The sequence below is a fragment of the Festucalex cinctus genome, chromosome 16 (assembly GCF_051991245.1).
Source record: "Festucalex cinctus isolate MCC-2025b chromosome 16, RoL_Fcin_1.0, whole genome shotgun sequence".
Taxonomy (NCBI): Eukaryota; Metazoa; Chordata; class Actinopteri; order Syngnathiformes; family Syngnathidae; genus Festucalex; species Festucalex cinctus.
Window position 1 is genome coordinate 10104374 of NC_135426.1, and position 24406 is coordinate 10128779.

Sequence of the window (24406 nt, forward strand, 5' to 3'; positions counted from 1 at the left end):
AACAGTGTACCCCATTTTCACAAAATGTTCATGCCAAAGGGAGAAGCTGCTGAGTAAGGTGGCACTTCCAAGGGGAATGCCCACCACTCAAGTCGCAAGATATGTTTTTTTTTAATATGAAAACTTTTCTGGGCTATATGCTGAGCCGCTTGGGACCTTTTAGTTAGTACCTTCGGGAACGACAAGTATTACTTACCGCTGGAGTTCTTCCCGCAGATGAGATGCTGGCACGGCTGCAGCAGCCCCCATATCTCCGAGTCGGCCCCCACGGCCTGCTCCAGAGCCTCCGGGCTGAGGTCGGGCACGCCGTCGTCCCGCTGCAGCAGCGCGCTGCGCACCACGCGGCCGAGCACCTCCCGGAAGAGGCTCTCCACGCACGCCGTCAGGTAGATGGCGGCGTGCTCGTGCACGCGCAGCGCCACGCGGCTGTCCACCATCCACCTGAAGAACTTGCCCACGGAGAAGACGAGTCCGCAGCGCGCCGACTTGCCGCAGCTGAACTTGTCGGCGCCGCTCATGTTGTACAGCGACAGGGCGCTGAGCGCGGCCGCAATGCAGTTGACCGAGACGGTCCACGAGAGCACCACCTTGACGGCGGTGTGCACCTCCAGCTTGGTGCACTTGGCGTAGCGCAGGCTGAGCCGCTGCGCCTCCCGGGCCAGGCGCACCAGCGCGCGGCTGACGAGCGCGGAGAGCCGCGCCAGCACCTCCGGCGACGGCGGCGGCAGCGGCGGCTCCTCGTCCCGCCGCCGCCGCCGCAGCGCGCCCTCCACCTCGGCCAGGCTCCACGGCACCTCCTCCGGCTCCGGCAGCTTGGCGCACAGCTGGGCCGCGCATGACTCCAGCGCTTCCGTGTCCTCGGCCAGCACGGTGTTAACCGTGTCCAAACTGTTCTGTCGGCTGTGCATGGATTCCGTCAGATGCCAGCGGTTGCCGCCGTGCGAGAGGGACTGCAGGGGCGGGTCGGAGCAGCACAGCGACACGCTGGACGACCGGACCGAGTCCGCCGCGCCACCATAACCGGAATCGAGCGTTAGGTCCTCCAGCGTCCTCACCGCGGTGCTCTTACCGTTGCCTGCCATCGCTGCGCCGCATACTGCTGGGCATGCGTGCGTGCCTGCGCGCGTCCGCACTTTTAAAAAGCCATCCGCGGTGCTTCGCCGCGTGCCTCTCGCGTCATTGCCCGGGGTTGCTCATGAGACGTCGGCCGACGGACCGAATGAAACTTTGCCTTCAGTCCCTTCGCTCGAGTCGATGCTCTGCGGACGCGCGTGCGTGGGGCTACTCGTTAACAAATTGGAGGAGGAGTCTGTGTTGATTGGCAGCCACTAAACAATCTGCAGAAACAAATTGGGATGCCGTACATGTTTTAGCGGTGCACAAAAGGCGCAAGCTCACAACAGTCTTCTGACTGCAAACCCCCTTTTTCACCCGTATAGGCTAAAAAACAAACAAACAAAACAGATTAAGTAAGGGGGCATTGAGGCAAATTGTTTTTAGTGTTATTTCCGGTATAGGTAAAATGCAACAACACAAATCGATTAGAAAATAGATTAGCGTATACAGTCTTCCCTCGCTATAACGCGGTTCACTTTTCGCGGTCTCGCTGTATCGCGGATTTTTTTTTAAGTGCAATTTTGCATATTTTTTTACAGTAATATACCCATTTTATAAAATTTATGAAGGTTTGAACATTGTCAATGTTTGAACAAGAGAGAAATGTGAGAACATGTAAATGCCTCAATGAGAAAAGTGTATAAATTGTGCGGTCGGGGATTTTAGAGCCTTAAAACATTTATAAGAGTTGTAAAACATAAAGCTAACTACTTCACGGATTTCATTTATTGCGGGTATTTTTTGGAACCTAACCCCAGCGGAAAACGAGGGAACACTGTACTTGAGAATTTTGCTCTGTGGGTGGGATAGAAAGACCAAAACTCCTAACACGTCCGCAGAACAGTCCGCCAATCAGGAGCAGGCGTTTGCACAGCAAAATTTGCATATGCCACTATAGTAGCTTGCCTCCGGGGCTTGACTCGAAGGAAAACGTTGAGTCTCCGACCAGAAACGTCCCGGACAGTCCAAAACAAATCCTTCGGACCCCCCCCCCCCAAAAAAAAAAAAAATCCGACATGGACTACACAAGTCCTCCTTGGCAGTATATTGGCACTGTACTGTGCCAATTAAGACACATTGGCGACTTGTCGTCTGCGTCAGAAAGAAGAAAGAAATGTTATATGTCAAAAGTAGGCGATGCTACTCGGCATCAGTGAGTGCTCAAAGTGTGAATACTCATAGTGGTATCGGTCTGAAAATAAGTGGCATTGAACATCCCAAAATAATGTCTAGCAAAATAATTCAACATTTCCATTTTTTCAATTGACTCATGATTGCCTCCAAACTGATGCAGTTGCTCGATCATCTGTGAGGAAAATATCACATAAGCGCGCCAATGCTTCCGTTCTGTTTACAAAGTGCTTAACTTTAGGCAACAATGCAAAGGCATGTAACTGTTTTGTAGAAATATTTTTTTTAATTTTACTCTGTGGCCTTGGAGCAACATCTGGCGCTAATGGGCCCACTCGGAGCGCCTCGTAACAATTTATGTCCCCCGCAGTAAAATTTTACCCGTCCAGGGGAACAGCCGAGGATTCTCCTAACTTGGATCCGGGCCATCTCTGGAGACATCTAAAGTGTGACGCTGCACTGAACGCAACATTTTGAGTCCCTTCAATTGAGCAAATCTGACCTGCTTCCTTCCGTCACTTCACTTCATTATTTCTTTTCTTCATTTGTTACATCCATCTTCCCTTCCTTCCATACATCCTTGTGTCCTTCCTTACTTCCTTCCATCCAGCCAGCATCCATTCCTTCATCCATCCTTTACTATATTCGTCTTCCTTTTCTTCCTCAAGCTTCCCTTACACCATTGTTTCCATACTTTCATCACCCTCCCTCCCTTCATTCATTCATACCATACTCGTTTCCTTCTCCAGTGAGTACATATTTTGGATTTTCCACCAATTTTCCTCCTGTCGTGCCTTCCTACCATCCTTCCTTCATTTCATACATCCTTCGCTTTCTTTCCATAAATACGTTCATGTAAAAAGTGTCGCTTCGTGTTTCTGTAAACATTTGTTGCACATAAGTTGCACCTGCTGCACTGACTAGGTGGGCAGCTGCCAGCTGAATCCACACGTGCGCTGCGTAGTACCGATGCGGGTTTGTTAAGGTCTGGTTGCCTGGTAACAGCAAATCGTTGTCAAGTGCTTTTCTTCAGCATGAGTAAAACATGTAGGCTATAGGCCTGGTACTATCGTGTGCCTGGAATATATGATGTTTATTGATTGACTCTCAAACTACTTATATTTAAACGCATATGGCTTCATTTAATTCATATACATTTAGAATCTATCTATCTATGGAAAGGAAAACCCACAACCAAAAACACACCACATCATTTTTCTATATCCGTCTCTGTGGATTAGAAGGATTCAACATCCAATACCACATCATCGCTCAATCGTTTCTGCAGCAAATATCCAGCTTGCTGCGGTGTTTTACCGCCCCTTAGTGGACATAACGTTTCAACGCCGACACACATGCCTGCTTTAGTTTTAACTTATATAATTCGAGCAGTATTTATGTAAGGTGATCTTGTGGAGTAAAAAAAAATACCCCCCCCCCCCCCCCCTCCCAGTTTTAAACATGTACATGACAGGCGCGAGTACTCCACATGATGTAAACGTTTAATTTCTATAAAGTCTGCATGAATTAAAATGCAAGTAAAAACAAATATGCTTGATATTTATGCAAGAGTAAGTTTCCTTTGATCTGTCTTGCCAGACTTTGCTAATCCAGATGTATGAGTCCTGTACGACCGCCAGATAGCGGTCCTAAACTGACCCCAAGCGATGCTATAATGTAATTACACCTTGAAGAGCTTCCGAGCAACATTATGAACGTTTATTTCTTCTTTTTAACATTGAAGTGATTCAAATGTAGCGCGGGGAAAAAATGGCCTACTGAAGCCGATGACACTAAAAATAACCAGATGAGCACACTAAATGATTTCGTAGCGTAGCTACAATATATAATTTGTTACATTATTCATTGTAAGATTTTATTATGTTTTTTAAGATTGAGGTGAATAAAGCGAAATAACAAAAATGCAATATGGTACTACAGTTTAGTTTATCTAGACTGACTCTTGGTTTTAATAATTTTAATGTGATTATTTTTTATATCATTGTACAGTATTATGATTTTGCAACAATCAACCAACATACTGTGCGCTGAGGGCCAGCTCTACTGCTGCCCGGACCGACACCGCCCTCCTGTGGCAAAGTGCGGCACTGCAACACTCTCCCCCACCCTACTGTTCTTAAAGGGCCAGGCTTGAGCTTGCAACAATCTTATATTATGTTTCTCTTTACTTTATACTTTTCATGTTTTACGAAAAGCACGATAAGTATTAAATACATGTGGTGTTCCTTGCTTTCCCTTAAATGGCTACAAGCGCCTCTGAACTGCCCTGCCAACGACTGTGACGGCCTAGTTTTTGTTAATTTATTTCATGTGCCCTATAGTTAATTGAAAAAAAAACAATAGTGTTAATTCTGAGCATTTCTTTTAAGAGTGATGTAACTAAAGTAGAATAAGACATAAAATTCGGATAAATATTAAAGTAATTGTGTCATAAGACATCGTCATCAGCAGTGTTACATGACTGAAGCTTCTCTCGTGTTCTCCAGCGAAGAAACCAACCACGCTGTGGAAACGTGAGTGGGTTGGGGGAGACCCGGACCAATCAGCCCGTAAAGCTCAGTGCGTCATCCAGTGGGCGGGGACAAGGCAGAAGGTGCGGCGCGTGTAGCGAGTTGACGTCCGTGTACGTTGCGGAAGAAGTTTAGCCGTCAAAACAGCCGAAATACTTGTTTAGCTGCGTCGGATACGAGGCACAAAGATTCGGGAGACATTTAAAAGAGATAAGTGTATATTTGCGTTGCGATCTGTTGTTGTTTTTTGGATTTATTCGTTGTTGCTGCGTGTATTTACATAACCAGCTTTCCCCGTGTTGTGGCGGGGACATTACGATCGAATAGCAAACTCGTAACAGCATCTTTTGTTGCAAGTTTGGATACGATCATGTCTTTTGCTCGCATATACGCGTGAACAAAACTGAAAACGGCGGAATTTTCCTTGTTTTTGACCCATTTTTGAAAAACAAGTTATACAACGAGGCTGCCTTCTTTGCCAGCCGCGCAGGTCCTAGCACCGGCCGGGTTGCCTGTCACGTTGCGGTGGAGTGCGCGCAGCCTCTTGAGGGCCAAATGGTTCAGACTCTGACGCGTTCTAAATTCTTCGTCGCGATGGAAAAGGTTTTATTAGAGCAAGGTTAACTCTTTCAGAACTTGGCCGTCATATTTACAGATTAAAAGGAAAAGTTGCGATTCAGTTTTAGTTATTATTGTGCCTGGATTTTTGTGAGAAGAAACAAGTCGGATTTAAAAAAATCAAAGGACATTTCCAAGCTTGAGGCCTCCATCCATTTGAGTGATGGTCGTGAATACGATCCATTGGTTTAGAAAGGGCTTGCGGCTCCACGACAACCCGTCCCTCAAGGACTCCCTGCTGGGGGCCGACACTGTCCGCTGCATCTACATCCTCGATCCCTGGTTTGCAGGCTCGTCCAACGTGGGCATCAACAGGTGGAGGTGAGACCTCCATAATCCGCACCCACACATTCAACTGTACACTCTGACTCTACTTGTTGGAAATCATACAATATATATTTACTGTAGTATGTAGAAACATGCGGATATTTTGCAAATAAATAAGCAACATGATTTTTTATGATAACATGGAAGCATGTTATCATGAATTCACTAGCAAGCGTTCATAGCAATGGTGCTGAAACGTTGTGCACCATGTGCCACCTAAAAAATTAATTAGCTCTTTGAACAGGGAAAAAAAAAAAGAAACTGCTTACGCAGTGCTTAAAAAAAATAAAAATGTTTAAATACTAACAATTCTTAGATTATAATCCTGACACTTCAATCCTTGATTGTGTGTATTGGTGTCCGTCCAATTCTGCACACATTTTTCTTTTTCTTTTTTTGGATTAATTGATTAATCAGATTAAAAAAAAAAAAAAACACCCAATACACATTTCCATCCCTTTATTATAAAGCAGGAGATTATTGCAAATTGATGGTGCAAAAAAATGCACAATCATATGTTTAAGTTACTGGTTTGGTCTGTAACACGCAGTGTTAAGGAAAAAGGAGGGGCCGCTACACTGCAAACAGAGACAGGCTGGTCTCTAGTAGGCTGCATGCACCAAGTACGAGCCGTGGTTGATCGTTTTTGTGATTGGCCATGAAAGGCATTGATCGACATACTGCATGCTGATCGCATATTTTCATGGAAATCGGGTGATCACAAGTTCACTAGTTACAACAATAAATATATGAATTACAGGCAGAATATTTGACTGTTTTACAATATCTTGTCCTGTAGCATTTGTTTAAATTTACAACATCGGCAAAAATGAACAGAAAATTGTGTTTGGGGGAAAAACGATCTTCAAAAAACAATTTTAAAATTGGTGACATTGGCCGATTAAACCGGTTGGGCCTGAGAATGTATTTAATACTTAAAGTGTGAGAACGATGGCTGTGATGATTGTGTGTGTGTATGTTCAGGTTCAAAGGGGGTGCGGAGTTGTTGGGGGTGGTCCCATGCGAGTATGTAATGTGCGCAGCCATGTTTGTTATGCAACCGCTGATGCTTTTTGTCATGCGTGGATACAAAGCCTGCATGAGAGGAAACTATTCTCAGCAAGTGAACACCCCAAGGTGAACCCCCAGTTGTGTTGGTGTTACACAAGTGGGTCAGTGTGTTAATAGACGCCCACTACAACCCTCACACCCCACCATCTTTGTGACCTAATTCCACACTGAGACCCCCCTCAACTATCTCACCAGTGCAGAATAGGGAGAGAGCTAATCCTGACAAAGCCTATTGTGATGAACTTTTCCACAAAGTAAAAAAAAAAAAAAGAACTCGGAGGTTCACCGAAAGGCTTTCAAATTTGGAAAGGGCTTCAAAAAAAAAATTCCTGACACCTCAATTATTCTTTACAGCTTGCTTCATATAAAATTATGTAAAACTTTACTGTGAGCTGGAATCTTGTGGAAAAACCCAAGCGGGAGGCTTCCACCTACCCCACTTTAGTTGCCATGGAAACAGCGCAGGAAGCTCTGTATTAGTGCTGCGTGTGTGTGTTAGGCAGATAAAAAGTTGTTTTTCTGTCACCTACACATACCCCAACACACCTGCTGGTTCATGTGAGTGGAAGCTGCGGCTTGCATACATCTGCCATTTTCTTCACGAGATTATTCACTGAGAAAATTAGGGGGAAAATGTTGGCGGTTTACATTTCCGTCCTTTTTCGCTCTCATAGATTCCTGCTGCAGAGTCTGGAGGACCTGGACTCGAACCTCCGCAAGCTCAACTCCCGTCTGTTTGTGATCCGGGGCCAGCCCACCGATGTCTTTCCAAGACTCTTCAAGGTGGGACGACCACATCACCTTTGACTCAAATGAGCAAACAAAGCAGTACTTCAGTATAGCTCTGCAATACGACTATTGATACTCAATATTGTTATTTTTCTACATACAGTGATGCTGATAGTTCTTGTAAAACTCTATAGTTACATTTTTACGTTTTCCATTTATTCAAGTATACAGTATAGAAAATCTGAATCACGATTCATTTGGTAATAATTGAAATCACGATTAGGACAATCAACAAAACAAGAAAATGTTTAAACCTAAAAAATATGAAGACAAGTACATTTCTTTGAAACACTATAATTATGCAAACAAGATTTATTAAATTAGTTATTTAAAAAAAAAAGAAGTGCAGATATATACATTTAAACTCAAAAAGTATTAATAATCTTTTATTTTTATTATTTTTATTAATGATCTTTTATTTTTGTTTACGATTATGTCGATTTTGTAATTGTAATCGTGTAATGATTGAAATTGTAATTGATTTTTGATTAATTGCACAGCCCTACATACAATGCTGCTGACTATTGTTGCTGCTGTTCATTCACATCTGTATGTATTCAGGGTTTTGCTAAAAATTAAAAATAAATGGCAATTAAGAAGCATTAAATATGATATTGACTGAAAAAATGTAAATACAATTGTCGTTCAAATGTTGTTTTGCATACAACATTGTGCAAAGGAGTTACTATAACACAATTTAGCAATAATAAATGTAATAAAAATATATGTATTTGTGGGGACTGGTGACTAGATGTAATTTACAGTGAGCAAAATGTTCTGGAGTTCACGAGTTGCTTCTTTTTCTCAATACCAATTGCTCTGAACTTGAAAAGAAAACGTACTGCTCCTGTCACCAGCGTCCAACATGAAACGCTAATGCCACCTAGTGTCAGAAAATGACCTCAACACCAGTCTGACTCAATGTTTTGCACTCTTTTTAACTGTCTGTAACTATGAATTACGTACTATAAAATTACTGTTTCTTGGTTCTCCAGGAGTGGAAAATATCCCGTTTGTCTTACGAGTACGACTCGGAGCCCTTTGGAAAGGAGCGGGATGCCGCCATCAAGAAGCTGGCCTCCGAGGCCGGCGTGGAGGTGACGGTTCGCATCTCGCACACCCTCTACGATCTTGACAAGTAAGCGGATGAACGGGACCCCGATTACCGCCCTCCAATCCTCACCGGGCCGCCACTGAACTCGAATCTCACCCTCCAGGATCATCGAATTGAACGGCGGTCAGTCGCCGCTCACCTACAAGCGCTTCCAGACCCTGATCAGCCGCATGGACGCCGTGGAGGTGCCGGCCGAGTTCATCACGGCCGACGTGATGGGGAAGTGCAAGACGCCGCTGTCCGACGACCACGACGACAAATTTGGGGTTCCGTCGCTGGAGGAGTTGGGTGAGTTTAACAGAAAATAAGAAGCGCAAATGACAGTGTGTAACATTTAATGTTCCTCTCACAGGTTTCGATACTGAGGGCTTGTCGTCGGCTGTGTGGCCCGGTGGCGAGTCCGAAGCCCTCACGAGACTCGAGAGGCACCTGGAGAGGAAGGTTGGTCACGTCGGATGTCGACAAAGTACATTCAAATGCTCATTTCCTGAGCCCGCTTTCTTGTCTTGGCCACAGGCCTGGGTGGCCAACTTTGAACGTCCTCGCATGAACGCTAACTCGCTCTTGGCCAGCCCCACCGGCCTCAGCCCCTACCTGCGATTCGGATGCCTCTCGTGCCGACTCTTCTACTTTAAGCTCACCGACCTCTACAGGAAGGTATGGATTGCTTCTCATTACTTTTAGATGGAACCCACATGGGGCAGATTTATGTGCATGGAATATTTCAGTTATGGAAATTGTTATTGAAAAAAAAAGGAAAGTAAGAGAGAATATGTATTTTAAGGCCCGCCACAAATCGAATGATGTGAGTTGATCGTAAAAAAACAAAACAAAATTGTTGATGCCTTTGTGATTGAGCTCCGAACATCATGCGTGATGTGGCCCTTTTTGTCAGGTTTTGAGATGCCAATTTCACTGAAATATGACATAGACAACATATTAATGACTTCAAAATGCCACAACCTAAAGTATAATTACTGACATTTTTAAAGTTGAAGTACCACGAAAATAGTCAAAAATAAAATAAAATACAACACAACACAACCAAAAAATGCAATAAAATTGAAATATAAAAGAAGTAGGCTGCTCAATTATATAAAAGAAAATATTAATAATGCTTATATTGGTAATAATTGAAATCACGATTTATTTTTTGGTACTATTTTATTTTTGGTATTATTTTGAAACACTAATTATGCAAGTTCCTTTTAGATGAAACAAAATGTATTAAATTTCTAACTTTAAAATAAAAAGGTTGCAAATGTTTACATTTAAACAACTCAAAATTAGTAATAATAATAATCTTTTTTTTTCTTTTCTGATTTTGTAATTGGATTGTAGCACTTGAAATTGTAATAGAATTTTGATTAATTTCACAGCCCTATAATAGAACATAAACAAAGAGAATATTTAATTAATAATGACAAATAAAGTAAATTCATATAAATTTCAGTAAAATCAATTAATTCATTAATTGGGTAGGACTGGGTTTAAAAACATGCATAAAAAATTAAGACAGACGTAAAAAGCCTAATAATCCCCCCTCCCCCCAAAATAAATAAATGAATAATTGAAAAAAAATTGTAGTAAAATGTTTCCAACAAGTAATGGAATCTAATAAATAAATAAATAAATATAATTAATACAAATAAAATTAAATAAAATCAATCAAAATATAAAATTACACTTAAAATTAAGACAAAAAAGCCAAAGCAATAAAAACAAATACACATTTAATAATGATTTATTCATTCATTTTCCGAACTGTTTCTAATTCTAAAAGTAAAACAATTTACACTAAATTAATTATAGTAAAATAGAAATCAAATGACATACAAATATGTTTTCGCAACAAGTTCAAAATATTGAGATCTATATGCTATTGAGCCCATATGGCCCACTCCGAGAGGTCACTTTCAGTGGATGGCGTGACAGGTGTTACATTTTTGAAAGTGGCTTCCTTCATAACTCAGTTGATGGACTCCTCCCGTGAAACAAAGGTGAAGAAGAACAGCTCGCCGCCGCTGTCGCTGTATGGCCAGCTGCTGTGGCGCGAGTTCTTCTACACGGCGGCCACCAACAACCCGTGCTTCGACAAGATGGAGAGCAACCCCATCTGCGTGCAGATCCCGTGGGACCGCAACGCCGAGGCGCTCGCCAAGTGGGCCGAGGGACGCACCGGCTTCCCCTGGATCGACGCCATCATGACGCAGCTGCGTCAGGAGGGCTGGATCCACCACCTGGCCCGGCACGCCGTGGCCTGTTTCCTCACCCGCGGAGACCTGTGGATCAGCTGGGAGGAGGGCATGAAGGTAGGTGCAGGAAAGTGAACTGTTTAGCTTATGCTGGCCATTTCCGTGGGTCCTTCAAAGACCCACTACTCCTAGAGATGTTCTCCCGTAGCTACCAAACTGGAAGCTAGTGCACTAGAATGATTAAGAAGATTTAGGTTGATCGTCTTTGTGTGCTGATGGCTCGCAATGAAACACAAAACTGGTTTGAACTGTAATAATAGTTTTAAAATTCAGATCCGAAAGCCCCTTTTATAGCAACATGAGGTTTGGTTGTAATGTCATGAGTAGACCCTTAAAAAAAAATTCTTATAGGAATCAATTCAACAAAAAACATAGGAAGTCCTCCATTTTGTTTTGAGGTAGCCATTTTGGGGTTCATTTCCAAGGATATTTGCAACCAGTATTGTTTTGAAAATCCTGCCCCCGAAGCTAGTTTTATTTAGCAACACAAAACTTGGTAGACACGTCTATCATGATTGGACCTTAAAAGACGTCTCAAGAGGCCACTTGAATTGGAAGCCGCCATTTTTGAGTTAGTCTGTGTTATCATTGCCCCTTGGAACTGTTTTTGAAAATTCAGCCCCTTCAGCCACTTAGTAAATGAAATTTAGTTGTCATGGTTATCACGAGGAAACCCACAAAAACACGCGAAAGCAACCATAAAAGAAAATAGACGGGAAATGTGCTATTTTTCCGTAAAGCAGCCATGTCACGGTCATATTGGCTTCAAAGATGCACTACTTTTAGAGATTTTTCCATTGCTACCAAGTTCAAACGTTATATAATCCACATGTGAGCGAGAGTTTTCAGCATCTTTGGAGGTAGTCTGATGAATCGAGGCTTGAATTGTATAATTTGGGGGTGTCAAAAATAGCGCGTTAATTTAAAGGTCCATTACCGCCGCAATTATTATTATTTTTAAACACGTGATTAATGAGAGCCCTTTACTTTGAAAGCCTGAACTGAAGGAATTCCAGTCGCAATGCAGCAGACACGTCCACGTCAAAATTTAGCATTAATAAATGTAAATAATAATGCATATATTTGTGGTGAGTCGGGTGAAGTTGTATTTTACCATTTGAAAAATGACATCACAAGTTCCTTCATGTTAAAGATTAGATAGCTCTTAATATGAAAAGAAAATGCACTGAGCTGTCACTGTCTTACAAATACAATTATGCCATCTAGTGGCAGAAAAAAAATGGCCTCAACATAAATCAATATCACACTTGTTTTTTATCACAGTACATCTTTTTCATTTTAACTCAATTTTAGTAATTATTATGAATTTATATCAACATCTATAAGATGCAGCCATATAGCTATTAGTTTACAATTTTTTTCCACTTTTATGTTAACAAGAGGATGAAAACTTAGGGGGGAAAATTGTCCATTGTATATTTAGATTAATCGTGAGTCAATTATTGAAGTAATTCGATTAATTACGTTTAAACATTTCGACGTATATATATTTTTGTTTTTGTTTTTTTGTGCAGGTTTTCGAGGAGCTGCTTCTAGATGCCGACTGGAGTGTCAACGCCGGCAGCTGGATGTGGCTCTCTTGCAGCTCTTTCTTCCAGCAGTTCTTCCACTGCTACTGCCCCGTGGTTTTCGGCCGCCGCACCGACCCCAACGGCGACTATATCCGCCGCTACCTGCCCGTGCTGCGGGGCTTCCCGGCCAAGTACATCTATGACCCGTGGAATGCGCCGGAGGCGGTGCAGAAGGCCGCCCGCTGCATCGTGGGCGTGCACTACCCCAAGCCCATGGTGCACCACGCCGAGGCCAGCCGCCTCAACATCGAGCGCATGAAGCAGATCTACCAGCAGCTGTCCTGCTACAGAGGTCTCGGTATGTAATGCGGAGCGCTGATGTCATGGAAAATGTCATATATATCATAATAGAACTTGACATGAAAGTCTGTGTGTACACATTTTATCTTGTAAAGCTTTGTAATGAAGTTGCTTTCTGACATATTTCACCGACAACCGTCACACATCTCATTCCCATGCTTATTTTTATCGTCATTATTCTGCAGGTCTCCTTGCGTCCGTTCCTTCCGCCTCCAACGGAGGCAATAAGCCCTTGTCAGATGTGATGGGATACTCTGTTGAAGCTCCTCATGACGCAGCCGCCACCACTGCCACATCTTCCGGTGAGTCATCTTGATTTTTCCAGCGAGAGGCAAAAACTAGCTGCAGGTTAGGAAAGTTTAGGTTCTGACTTCCTCTGCGGACTTGCAGAGTGACCGCCAGTCTTTTGTGCCTGCAGGCTATCCCATAGCGGAACAAACCCAAGCAGACTGGCAAAACGGCGGCGTCATGATGTACCTGCAGGGGGACACCCAAGCCGGTGTGGCCACACATCAACAAGGCAATAAGAAAATGCCACAGTACTTTGCGGTAAAAAAAATGTCCTTCCCTGAAGAGTTGTAATCCTTCATGCTACTTTATTTTTCCAGGCTACGTCAGTTCCAGCATGATGTGCTACCCTCAAGGCAGCCGCCAGAGTCCCGCGCTTCAAAAAGGTCACTTTTCATTTTAGATAGATAAAAAGACAAAAGTACAGTGGAACATGGATGTGGAAGAACATAATGGAATAATGTTGAGGGCACCTACTTTTTGGTTTAATAAAATACTCAAAAGCAGGGTGGAAGTTTTATTACAAAAAAAGCATTTAATATTATCTTAACCTACTGTAGATGTGTTTAAAATATATATCTCAGTTTAATGCTGTTGATTCAATTAATTAAAAAACAAAAATCAACTTATTTTTATTTATTTTTTTTCTAACCATTTGTCTTTCCACTTGTCTTTCCAGGGCTGGAGCATCACTCCAGCGGCGCTCCGATGAGCAGCAAGCGCCACTGCGAGGATTCCGGAAACGGCAAAAGCTCCAAAGTCCAGAGACACTAACCACAAGTGTGAGCAACAAAAAAAAGTTGGCCATTTTGTTGTGGTTTCACTTTTGATTTCCTGACTTGAATTTCTAACAATCACATTCTTTTGTTTATTTTGCTCCTTGCAGTAATCTCTATGTGGTGACGCCCTTGCCTGCCATGAAGTAATGTTATTACAAATGTGGACATCCCGGGAAAGCGTTGCACTATTTCTTCTTCAGGGGTGGTGAATGCAAAGAAAGTCATCGTCGTGTATATAAAGAATTTTCCAAAATTCAACTCACATACAACTTGTACATATTTGACTATTGTATGTGTCCTCTCTCTTTGTGTAGTGTCATAGATCCATTATATATATTTTTGATATGATACAAAAAAAATAATATAAAAAAACATATATATATACGTATGAGCGGATGCTTCATTTGGAGGAATTTTTTTTCTAAAAAAATCAACCCAAAAAAAAAAAAAAAAAAAAGTATCATAAAAAATCTTGCTGTCTCATTTATCTCCTCCTGTTTGAGCCTGTTTAACAAAGTGTTTCAGTGCTAGTTGACTGGTTGCGGTTCCCACTGTAGATTCAATATCACTATGACCTTGTTATGACCCACAATTCACGTCATTGTGCCCTCCCCAACCATCCACCAGTGTATAGCCCCCACCTACTACTCAAAACTGCTTCTAAATGTGCTTGTTTCATTAAAATGACTTAAAGTACTTTTTTTTTTTTTTTTCCTCAAGTCTTTGGAGCTGAATATGTGCTCCTGTACGTTTTCATCATGTCTACCAAGGTGTGTACACATTTGTATTACTGTAATTAAAACTCTTGAAATCTTAAGTGTCCTCCGCAAATTCCAATCTGCATCAATTTGAATGAAACATACATTTTTGAGATGGAAGTAAAGGGTTCAAGCCAAGTGTTAGGGATTGATGAATGGTTTAGGGCTTTAAAATAGTTTTAAGTCATACTTAAAGGGATACTTCACTTATTTAGCCCATTTTAGCAATAAAAAGTTAATATTTTGTCTATAATTAATTTGATACTTTCATTATTTTTCATGTACAATGAGTACCTTTTTTTTTTTTTTTAAAAACACACATTTTGCAACTTGCTGTCGACTAAAAATGACATCACAAGGGCTCAGGTAACCAATCACAGCTCACCTCTTTTGTCTGTTTGGTCATGTGACTTTCACAAGCTGAGCTGTGATTGGTTACCTGAGCCCTTGTGATGTCATTTTCAGTCGACGGCAAGTTGCAAAATGTGTTTTTAAAGGTACTAATTGTATGTGAAAAATAATTAAAATATCAAATTAATTCTAGACAAAATATTGTTTGACTGCCAAAAATGGCAAAATAAGTAAAGTATCTCTTTAAGTATCCAAATAAGGGTTTAAAATATCTAAAGGTAAGGTTTAAAGATATGATAATCGTTTCAAGCCAGAGTAAAGATTTCAAATAGGGTTTCGAACCATGGTTAGGACTCCGCTTTAGGGTTCATATCATTTTAAGAAAGGTTTCAAGACATGATTAGGCTTCATGCGAGGGGTAAGGTTTCAAAGAAATGTTTCACAGGGTTTTAGCCCCACAAAAGGGCCATCCTAAGAAAGACACTTTTAAAACTTTATTAATAACACTTCTAAAGCTTTATTAATAGAATTCAAGTCATTATTCTTTTGAGAGTAAACGACCCACCGTCCATTTTGTGTCAGTCAGACATCGACTCAACATCGTATGTTGATAATATGTACATAAATAAGTTGTGTTGCGTACAACGACGAAAATACACCCACCCACACACCCTTGAACCTTTTTGTGTGCTACCTGAGAGAGCTAGCAAGGATAGTTTCGAGAATACGACAAAAACTCGACGATAAAGTTAAGTGAAGGCGCCCATTTAGTTGTTTTAATTTAACTAACTCACATGTGCTATATATTTGACAAAATGTAGCTAAGCAAACCTGTAAATGAATGATAATGTTTGCGCTTATATCCCGTGTACTACAAGTGCTCGTGCTAATTTCTGATGGTAAGGAAGGAATTAAGTGAACATTACTTGTTGAAATTGTTGTAACCGTGACTATATTTAGAATAAATAGACTAAATCTCCCTCACATTCTCTCCTACAGGAAAATTGCACCATTCTACCTGGCTTTTACAATCAAATTCTATTTCGGATGCATTGTAATGGGTGAGTTATGCGTTATGCAACTTTTATTTTTTATTTTTTTATTTGATATTTTAATTACGCAGCATGGTGCCCTAGTGGTTAACGCGTCTACCTCACAGCTACTGGGTTCTGGGTTTAAATGCCAGCTGTGGTCGAAGGGGAGATGAATGTTAAAAGTAAAATAAATAAATAAATACATTAATAAATAAATACATTCTTTGAACTTTCTATGATAAACTACTGTACAGACCCAAACCTGTTGTACTTTACAATATTGGCCAGTAGAGGTCCTTCAAGGTCTCTATCATGCATCCAGTTACTTTAACCCTCCTGCATAATTGAGGTAAGGAACAAAGCTGATTTAAGCACTTCCCCTAAAATCAGTTGTTACCACTCATTTGTGCAGGGCCACCCATAAATTTTTTATGCAAAGTCATCAATTAGTTCACTGTATTACAAATGCTATACAATGTCATAATTTAAGTGATACTCTTACGATCGTGGAGGTAAGGTAAGTTTTCAGCTAAATTTTTTAAAAGCTCCGCTCAGCAGTGGCAGTTGAACTTGAAACATGCAGGGATACTGTTACTAGTAAATGAGCTAGTTAAAAATGGGCCATCACTACAGGTCGTTGGATGACTGTCTATACATTTGTGCAATTTATACTGTATGTCCAAAATGTAAATTTTGTTATAGTTCTGTCTACTGTCTTCTTTTTGCAAGAGTAGTGTGGCACCCTGGGGGGACAAGCTAAAAGTCACAACAACAACCAGGTTGACTCCCTTCCCAGCAACAAATTCCTTGTGTGTCCAAGTATGTGTTTTAACATACTTGGCCAATAAATATTGTGATTGTGATTCTGATATTTTTAGTTGTCAGTTGTTCGTGGCCACCAGCAGAGTGTCCTGCTTGGCTGCCTGGGAGCACCTGCTGCACTCATTTCGCACTGCGGCATGTTTGCTCAACAGGCAGTTCCCGCCGGGTGTCCAGGATTTCCTGGCGGCATCCTCAAGCCTCGTTTAGCTTACCTTCATGTGGCATATTTCGAGCCAGTCTGAAACTCAATCCTGGCTGAAGATGATGAGTTCTATTGGGTGGAAAGAGGCGCACAGGGTGCCCTGCAATTGGCTGGCAACCAGTTCAGGGTGTTCCCCGCCTACTGCTCAAAGCCAGCTGGGATAGGCTCCAACATCCCCCGACCCTTGTGAGGAATAAGCGGTCAAGAAAATGGATGGATGGATGGATGGATGGATGGATGGAGGCGCAAAGGGGCCATTTTAATTGGGATTCCCGGTGCCAGAAAGAGAGAGAGAGAGCACCTGTCCCTGCCATCACTTAGCTAGCTCAGCTTTCCCAAAGGCGCCTTTGTTCTTTTCCACAAATAACCCCAAGACTTGGGAAGGCCTTCCTGCACGTCACTAAATGTCGCAGGGCAGGAGCAATTTCTCCAACTAATCCACTGTCCCGAGAGCCTGGGAAAATCTGAAACATTTTAATTACATTCCAGAGCAAAGACGGAGACATGCAAATGTTGATAAACAGATGGGTGGTTGTATAGGAGGATGAATGGGAAGTCGTGGATAGATGGAATAAATAAAGGAAAGCCAACCCCTGTGTGAACCTTTGAACATGTACTTTACACATGTGATTACCCATCAGGCCTTAGGCACTAACTGCTCCATCACGGTAAAGATGTGGATGAGTTCTAATAGTGTTAGCCTTAGTGCACAGTATACAATGGGTTTTTGAAGGTTTTTCACACTTAGTTGTGATTGTGTAACTTGTGGTTTCCTCTGACGTCCTTAAGACTTGTGGTTGGCTTTGTCGAAGGACTCTGACAAATTTAACAATCTAGAATCTAGAAAGACTTGGAGAAAAATAGATGCTTGAATCTGTCTCGTAAATTGGTGGGTCACATGATCCCAGCCAAGTATTAAAAGAACTGAAAAATTCACCTATTCGTTGTTTTTATGTTAAGGCTGAAGCCTTAATATAAAAAGTATTGCTTTGGTGTAATCTTGATGCCAAGAAAAAAAGAAAAGAAAAAAAAATAGGAATTGAAGGGATGAGATTAACTTACTCAGTCTGCCATTTTAGCCAGGAAAACACTATTTGTGTTGACGTGTGCCTACGAAGGGAATGCATTAATCCATCTAGATTCTAGATGGATTAATGCATTCCCTGTTCCATAGGCTGCCCCCAGCAACGTCATTGTGAACATGTATAGACTTATTTTGGCACTCAAGCTGCTTGCATAGCTTTTCAACAGCCTTCCACAAGCTTGAATTCTATTGGTTGCGGCTGCACAAGTGTGTAGCGCATCTGTTGTACCTCCGAAATAGTCTCGCATGGTATCCTTACAAAGGAATGAGGAGCGCCGAGAGGTCGGACCGGAGCAAAGGGGTCTTTAGGGAGGCGGGGACACGGCTGAAAGACTTGGAGAAAAATAGATGCTTGAATCTGTCTCGTAAATTGGTGGGTCACATGATCCCAGCCAAGTATTAAAAGAACCAAGCCAGCTCTGCTCAGAACTCAGTCTTCAGTATCAGTCGGTCTTGGTGGTCCACCTGCTTCCAGGAAGACATGTCGGACACTGAAGAGATCGTGGAGGAGCAGGAGGAGTACGATCAGGAGGAGGAAGAACAGAAGGAGGAGGAGTATGAGGAACAAGAGGTGGAGGAGAATGAGAAACCAGAGCACGAGGAAGAGTCCAAACGACGACCCAAGACTACATATGTGCCCAACATTGCACCGCCCAAGCTGCCGGAGGGCGAGAAGGTGGATTTTGACGACCTTCACCGCAAGCGTGTAGAGAAGGACTTCAATGACCTCCAGGGCCTTATCGAGCTGCACTTCTCCAACCGGCAAAAGGAGGAGGAGGAGCTGGTGGCCCTACGTAACCGCATTGAACGGCGCCGCTCGGACAGGTCCGAGCAGCAGCGGGAGCGCGCCGAGCAAGAGCGCGAACGGCAGGCCCGATTAACGGAAGAGCGGGTGCGGCGTGAGGAGGAGGCGGCCAAACTGCGTGCTGAAGAAGAGGCCAAGAAGAAGAAGACCTTTACCAACAAGTCCTTTGGAGGCTATCTGCAGAAGGTAGACCAGAAGAAGGGCAAGAAGCTGACAGCGCGCGAAGAGAAGAAGAAGGCGCTGCTGGAGCGCCGCAAGCCGCTCAACATCGACCACCTCAACCAGGACAAGCTGACCGAGAAGGCGCAGGACCTGTGGGGGTGGCTCCACCAGCTCCACGCCGAGAAGTTCGAGCTTGCCGAGAAGCTCAAGCGGCAGAAGTACGACATCTACGTGCTGCGCAACCGCGTTAGTGACCACCAGCGCGGGTCCAAGGCATCCAAGACCTCGCGTGGCGCCAAGGGAAAGTCCGGCTCCTGGAAGTGACTGAAAACACACACTTTTTTGTCTTTTTATTCCCAGCAGCTGTCCTAATGGCCACTCATAAACCCACTCTGTTATTGTTTGTTCACACTATGAATATTAAACATGTTTGGAGGCATGCTTTTTGAATTTTTTAATACTGACATTTCAAAGTTGAACAATGAAGTCTGTGTACCACTTTACCTGATTAAGCAACATGAGAGGGTCAAAATTTAGGAAGTATGATGCAGTACAGGCCATATGTATTGTGTGATTGAGGTTCATGCCCACAGGGGGTGCTAGAGCATCATAATTAGATTTTTTTTATTTTTGCATTTTATTTACACAGATGTCAAAGTAATGTAACCTGGGATACACTTTCAAGTATTTCACTAGACAATGAATGACCTGACCTCAATAAAAAAAAAAAAAACACAATAGTGCCGTCATCATTCCAGTAGAAACTATTAGTATAACAAAAGCAGTTGATAAATATAAAATAATCCAATGAAAAGCTGTAATTATGGTGCTACTGTAACTGAGCATGCCTTTTTGTGCCACATGGACACATTCTAACGCTGCACAAACGTGCACCATATTCGCCCTTGAAATGTCTTATGTCAGAACTGTTATCAACCAAGTGTATTTTTTATTTTTTTTTGCAACCTGTCTGTGACACGCATCATGGGTCCGCCACCAACTTTTGGGTCTCAACACACAAGCTTCGAATCACTGGTCCAGACTGGCTGTAGTTTTACATGTGGATGACTAAAAAGTCTTCGTACAGATACTGTATTTTGGACAATTTATCAACAGTAGACTAAAGTGCAGCCGCATTTATACCCACTTGAGCTTTTTCACAGTTAGTAGTCCATGGACTTTATGCTCTCAAGGCCATGACAGGCCATTACACAACCCCTTGGCAGATGTGGCTTTATGTCATCCGGTCACCATGGAGACTGGGAGAGCCCGTCCATACTGTCAGCCCTCCGCCCACTGACGCGTAGACTTTGCTACTGCAGCTCCAAGGTGAGCGCTTTCTATTGATGGTGGCGTGGAAGGGATGGGGAGAAGAATGACCCGAACGGACATCTTAATGGTCCTCCCGACCACGCTTCCAAAGAACGGCACGCTCCCGCTCGATGACGCGACAGGCGGCTGATGGGAGGTGTACACTTGATCTACCTGACCTGCTGTGCGTCCTGCTAGCACGCTGATGAATTGTGTTGAGTTGGAAAAAGGAACACAAATGTGTGGATGCATAACAACAGCTTGGCGGGCAGAGTCGTTAGCACCCCACAGATAAGTTAGTATCTGTGCCACAAAGATTGACAGGCCTCAACTCTGATGAGGGTTTAATTTTCTCCTGTGGATTCAGCCAAATATCATGATTACATTTCATGCTTATAGCACGATATTATGGAGACGCCTCAGCAGAGCCATTATTGCTAATGCAATTTTCGACAACGGAGGTCTTTATTTTATAAAATTTCATGAGTGAGCTTTGATTATCCTATACTTATTTTTGCTTTAAAAACTAAGTGGGTAGTATTACATAGATTAATGAGACGTTTCCTTTGCGCTACCGTCTGCAGCGATGGGAGACGCAAAAGGTGGCGCTGGACAGCGGACACACGGATAACTTGTTGATTGCTTGTCAAAGAATTGATGAAGTTAATCTTTGTGATTAATTTCACATTCAATAGTAACTGCTCTGGCGTTGCAGGTCCTGCAGCCTTCTACCGCTCCTGCTTTGGTGCTGCAAGCTCTGTGGCAGTCAGCTCACCCCTACTTCTTGGCCTTAAAGAGCTGTTAACGCAAGTACGTAAGCTTTATATTGTTTTTAACGCACACACAAATGGTACAGTCCTGTCGAACAACCCTAGGATGATCAGTTTTGTTCTTTATCTGAGTTTCCACGTGAAATTTGAAACCACAGTTCCAGGGTGACAGTAGAAAGAAATATCCAGCATTAGCAGGCAGATAAATTAGCCTGCTCCAGAGATGGCGCCGTTCAGGCCTCAGCTTCAGCGTCCCCCAAATTGAGGTGGGACTCGATGGCGTCCAGAGGTATGAACAAGATTTGGGCGTCGAGGACAGCACATTCATCTCAGCCTAGTCTTAAAGCCGCACGCCCCCACAAGGCCGCATAAAGATTTTATGTCACTGTGCCCAATCGCGGGGGAGTATGGAGCTTTAGCTGTTGCTTCTGTGTTATTAGCTGGATGAGAATAGCAACAGAAACAACTTCATCGCCCAAACCTTTGCCCTGTTATCTATCTTTTATGATATTTATAGTATTCCCATTTTGGCCTGAAGAACCTTATCATTAACAGTTGTCATCATCAAGGAAAGTTCTTTAAAAAGCATTATCAATGTCAGAAGCTCGCTAAAATGTGTTGTTGCATTTATTCAAGATGTTCTTTTTTCCTAAAATTGCTTTTCTTCTTAAGTAATTTATCTCATTAAGTTATCATTTTGTTTATTTTGTGTAATCCTAAATCCTTGACAACTATTACTAACAAAAAGTGACCCAAACCTTACAACTGTTCCTCATCTACATGCCCTTATAAAAAGTTAAGATAATGCCAAGTGAGGAAATTCCACACACATGAAACACATTCAGTTATTCAAAGTGTCAACATTTAGAATGGCAAACATATAACGTCATAATTCATTGTTCAGGTGGGTTCTCAATTTTTTTTTTCTTTATGTGATGAATAAGCTGTTCGGAAAATGGATGGATGGATCTTTGGGGGTCTTCTGGAGGATTCTGCATTCCAGAGATGGCGATGGTCATCTGTGGAGTTAATACAGTCTCTCGGGGATGGCAGGACAAAAATTTAGTTCTTTTGTCTTTGATAAGGTTGCAAAAATTTCGCAACTGGACGATGTTCACTAAGGTGACTTTGGGCAAGAGGTGGTGTACACCCTGAACATGGTCAAACCTGATTTTATTTAATTTATTTATTTATTTATTTTACGAACGGCAATATTTAACATACATTTGTGTGCAACTTTCTTTTTTTTTTTTTTTTTTAACCACATCAAGGAATGGCTGGCCTATATGTCTGTTTTAAAAATCAAATGTAGACCTTGAGACCAAAAGTCCCCCCCCCCCCCCGCTTGATGATAATTTCACATCATTACTTGACTATTATATTGTAATCACGCTACTAATATCGTAGCTAACTTGACGAAGGTCACATCTCGTTCCCGACTGGTCCGTTGTGGGTCGCCAGATTATGAATATCCATCCATCCATCCATTTTCTTGACCGCTTATTCCTCACAAGGGTCGCGGGGGCTGCTGGCGCCTATCTCAGCTGGCTCTGGGCAGTAGGCGGGGGACACCCTGGACTGGTTGCCAACCAATCGCAGGGCACACGGAGACGAACAACCATCCACACACACGCACAAGCACACCTAGGGACAATTCGGAGCGCCCAATTAACCTGCCATGCATGTCTTTGGAATGTGGGAGGAGACCGGAGTACCCGGAGAAGACCCACGCGGGCACGGGGAGAACATGCAAACTCCACCCAGGAAGGTCCGAGCCTGGACTCGAACCGGAGACCTCAGAACTGGGAAGCGGACGTGCTAACCACTCGACTACCGTGCCGCCCAGATTATGAATAGTGCTTCCAAATTGTGACATCTGATGAACGGCCACATTTAGATTCACGCTCACGTCCTCCACTGTTGGACTTTTGGGTGATTCATGCCGACTCCTACACATGTGTGCTTGCCATCGAAAACTGTCAGGGTGACCGGGATGGATGAATCACAGTCCATTAGCACGTCATAGCTGCAAAATGTGTGTATTGAGCCATGCTGAAACCCTGTCAGTGACTCTAGTTGTGTTTCTTGAGGCTAATTTGAGGATTCCTGAGTTACACAGTACATGAGAGCAGCATGTGTTGACAATTTAAAGTTTTACCATAAAATTTATTTGGCAGTACAGTTTGTTTTTTTCAAATCAGATTTATTGATTTATTTCTTTATTTTTCTTTATTTTAAAGGAAAGACATAACTTCACAAAGAAAAAATATTCAAGCTGATGCAAGTTGATCCCAGAAGGGGGAAAAAAAAATTTGATTTCTTTTTTTTTTTTTTTTGTATCAGAAGGCGTAAAGCAAATATCGAAAAGCAAAATGAAGTAATGTAACATAAATAAAAAAAAAATATATCGTGCCATATTGCACCCAGTCACAAATCAGTATGCATACATGTGGGGCTCTATTTTGGTGCCCAGTGATATTCTGGCACGAGGCACGCTGTAAATCTGTGTAGGGGCGTATTATTTTGTAGATCTGTGTAAATTGGTGGAACATGGCACCGTTTTAAAAATACTTTTTGCGCCATTTTGGGCATGCATGAACACAGCCAGCTGACTTGTTTACCCAAAATGACAATATAACCTAATTATTAAAAAAAAAAAAAAAAAAAAAAAAAAGTTACTATATCTACTTTGAAGGTGTTGAATCTCTGAACACAACCTCTGAGTGAGCACCAGCTTCCAAAGTTTGCAATTAACCCCCCCCCCCCGCCCCCCCCCCTCCTGTCAACACGCATCAAGCGAAGGCGGACAAGTGAGGAGAGTGGATTCTCATGCTCACACCCATGGGGTAAAACATCTATTTATAAATGCGCAGAGAGTCAATCTGTCCACCCCCCCACTTTGCTCAACACTTTATGAAAACGTGCATGTTTATTGTGCGCATATGCCCTTAAATGCGATCTAATAAGCATATTCATTACGCTTGCTGTATTTCATATGATTATGTATTTAAGGGATGCTTGATTAGGTTCATCTGCCAGCAGAACACATGCAAAAATAATTACGTACTTCAAGATAAGAGAAAGTAAAAGAGACATGCCATTTGTCAACATAAGTGTAATGGAAATTTACCAGCGAAGGCTCTTACTGCATAGGATTAGATAATAATCTTTTGAATTGGTGACGCAGTATGTGATT

At 42.4% G+C, this 24406-nt stretch overlaps 4 protein-coding genes across 14 annotated transcripts in view; 3 read left to right on the forward strand and 1 right to left on the reverse strand.

Annotated features, from left to right (window-relative positions):
- The window catches only part of LOC144004329 (ankyrin repeat- and BTB/POZ domain-containing protein 3-A-like), a 77461-nt gene extending 76191 nt beyond the window's left edge, over positions 1–1270 (reverse strand). For both annotated transcript variants that reach the window (XM_077501503.1, XM_077501502.1), the window contains exon 1: positions 197–1270. In XM_077501503.1, coding sequence (XP_077357629.1) covers positions 197–1082 — 886 coding nt within the window. In that variant the 5' untranslated portion in view covers positions 1083–1270. The remainder of the gene's footprint in view (positions 1–196) is intronic.
- Positions 1271–4828: 3558 nt separating this feature from the next.
- cry1a (cryptochrome circadian regulator 1a) lies at positions 4829–14728 on the forward strand. 3 transcript variants are annotated; one of them, XM_077501369.1, is made up of 13 exons: positions 4829–5717; positions 7469–7577; positions 8579–8721; positions 8801–8985; positions 9050–9138; positions 9214–9354; positions 10671–11009; positions 12488–12842; positions 13030–13146; positions 13263–13364; positions 13453–13518; positions 13812–13914; positions 14019–14728. In XM_077501369.1, exons 1-12 carry the CDS (start codon positions 5560–5562, stop codon positions 13904–13906), a joined length of 1899 nt encoding a protein of 632 aa, XP_077357495.1. In that variant the 5' UTR covers positions 4829–5559; the 3' UTR covers positions 13907–13914; positions 14019–14728. The 3 variants fall into 3 exon arrangements, with proteins under 3 accessions (XP_077357495.1, XP_077357496.1, XP_077357497.1); XM_077501370.1 differs by having other exon boundaries at positions 13812–13931; positions 14019–14607; XM_077501371.1 differs by having other exon boundaries at positions 4830–5717; positions 10698–11009; positions 14019–14607.
- Positions 14614–24406, forward strand: part of LOC144004269 (liprin-beta-1-like) — a 54368-nt gene continuing 44575 nt past the window's right edge. For 4 of the 5 annotated variants that reach the window (XM_077501364.1, XM_077501367.1, XM_077501368.1 and 1 more), the window contains exons 1-3: positions 14614–14681; positions 16020–16081; positions 21156–21250. The gene's annotated coding sequence lies outside the window, so the exon portion shown is untranslated. Of the gene's footprint in view, positions 14682–15482; positions 15920–16019; positions 16082–21155; positions 21251–24406 lie in introns of those variants that run through there. The other variant, XM_077501366.1, reaches the window with a different exon arrangement.
- On the forward strand, positions 14621–19569 carry tnnt2c (troponin T2c, cardiac). Of its 4 annotated transcripts, none has more exons than XM_077501374.1 (3): positions 14621–14681; positions 16020–16081; positions 18638–19569. In XM_077501374.1, the coding sequence occupies exon 3, from the start codon at positions 18644–18646 to the stop codon at positions 19451–19453; it is 810 nt and encodes a 269-aa protein (XP_077357500.1). In that variant the 5' UTR covers positions 14621–14681; positions 16020–16081; positions 18638–18643; the 3' UTR covers positions 19454–19569. The 4 variants fall into 4 exon arrangements, with proteins under 4 accessions (XP_077357500.1, XP_077357501.1, XP_077357503.1 ...); XM_077501375.1 differs by lacking the exon at positions 14621–14681 and adding an exon at positions 15128–15166; XM_077501377.1 differs by lacking the exon at positions 14621–14681 and adding an exon at positions 15232–15298.

Bases quoted from the DNA above. Each gene is read 5' to 3' on its own strand.
- cry1a (XM_077501369.1), top strand. From the start codon at position 5,560: ATGGTCGTGAATACGATCCATTGGTTTAGAAAGGGCTTGCGGCTCCAC. The intron at 9,355-10,670 runs GTATGGATTGCT...TTCATAACTCAG, and splicing joins TCACCGACCTCTACAGGAAG to TTGATGGACTCCTCCCGTGA. The intron at 13,147-13,262 runs GTGAGTCATCTT...TTGTGCCTGCAG, and splicing joins CACCACTGCCACATCTTCCG to GCTATCCCATAGCGGAACAA.
- tnnt2c (XM_077501374.1), top strand. From the start codon at position 18,644: ATGTCGGACACTGAAGAGATCGTGGAGGAGCAGGAGGAGTACGATCAG.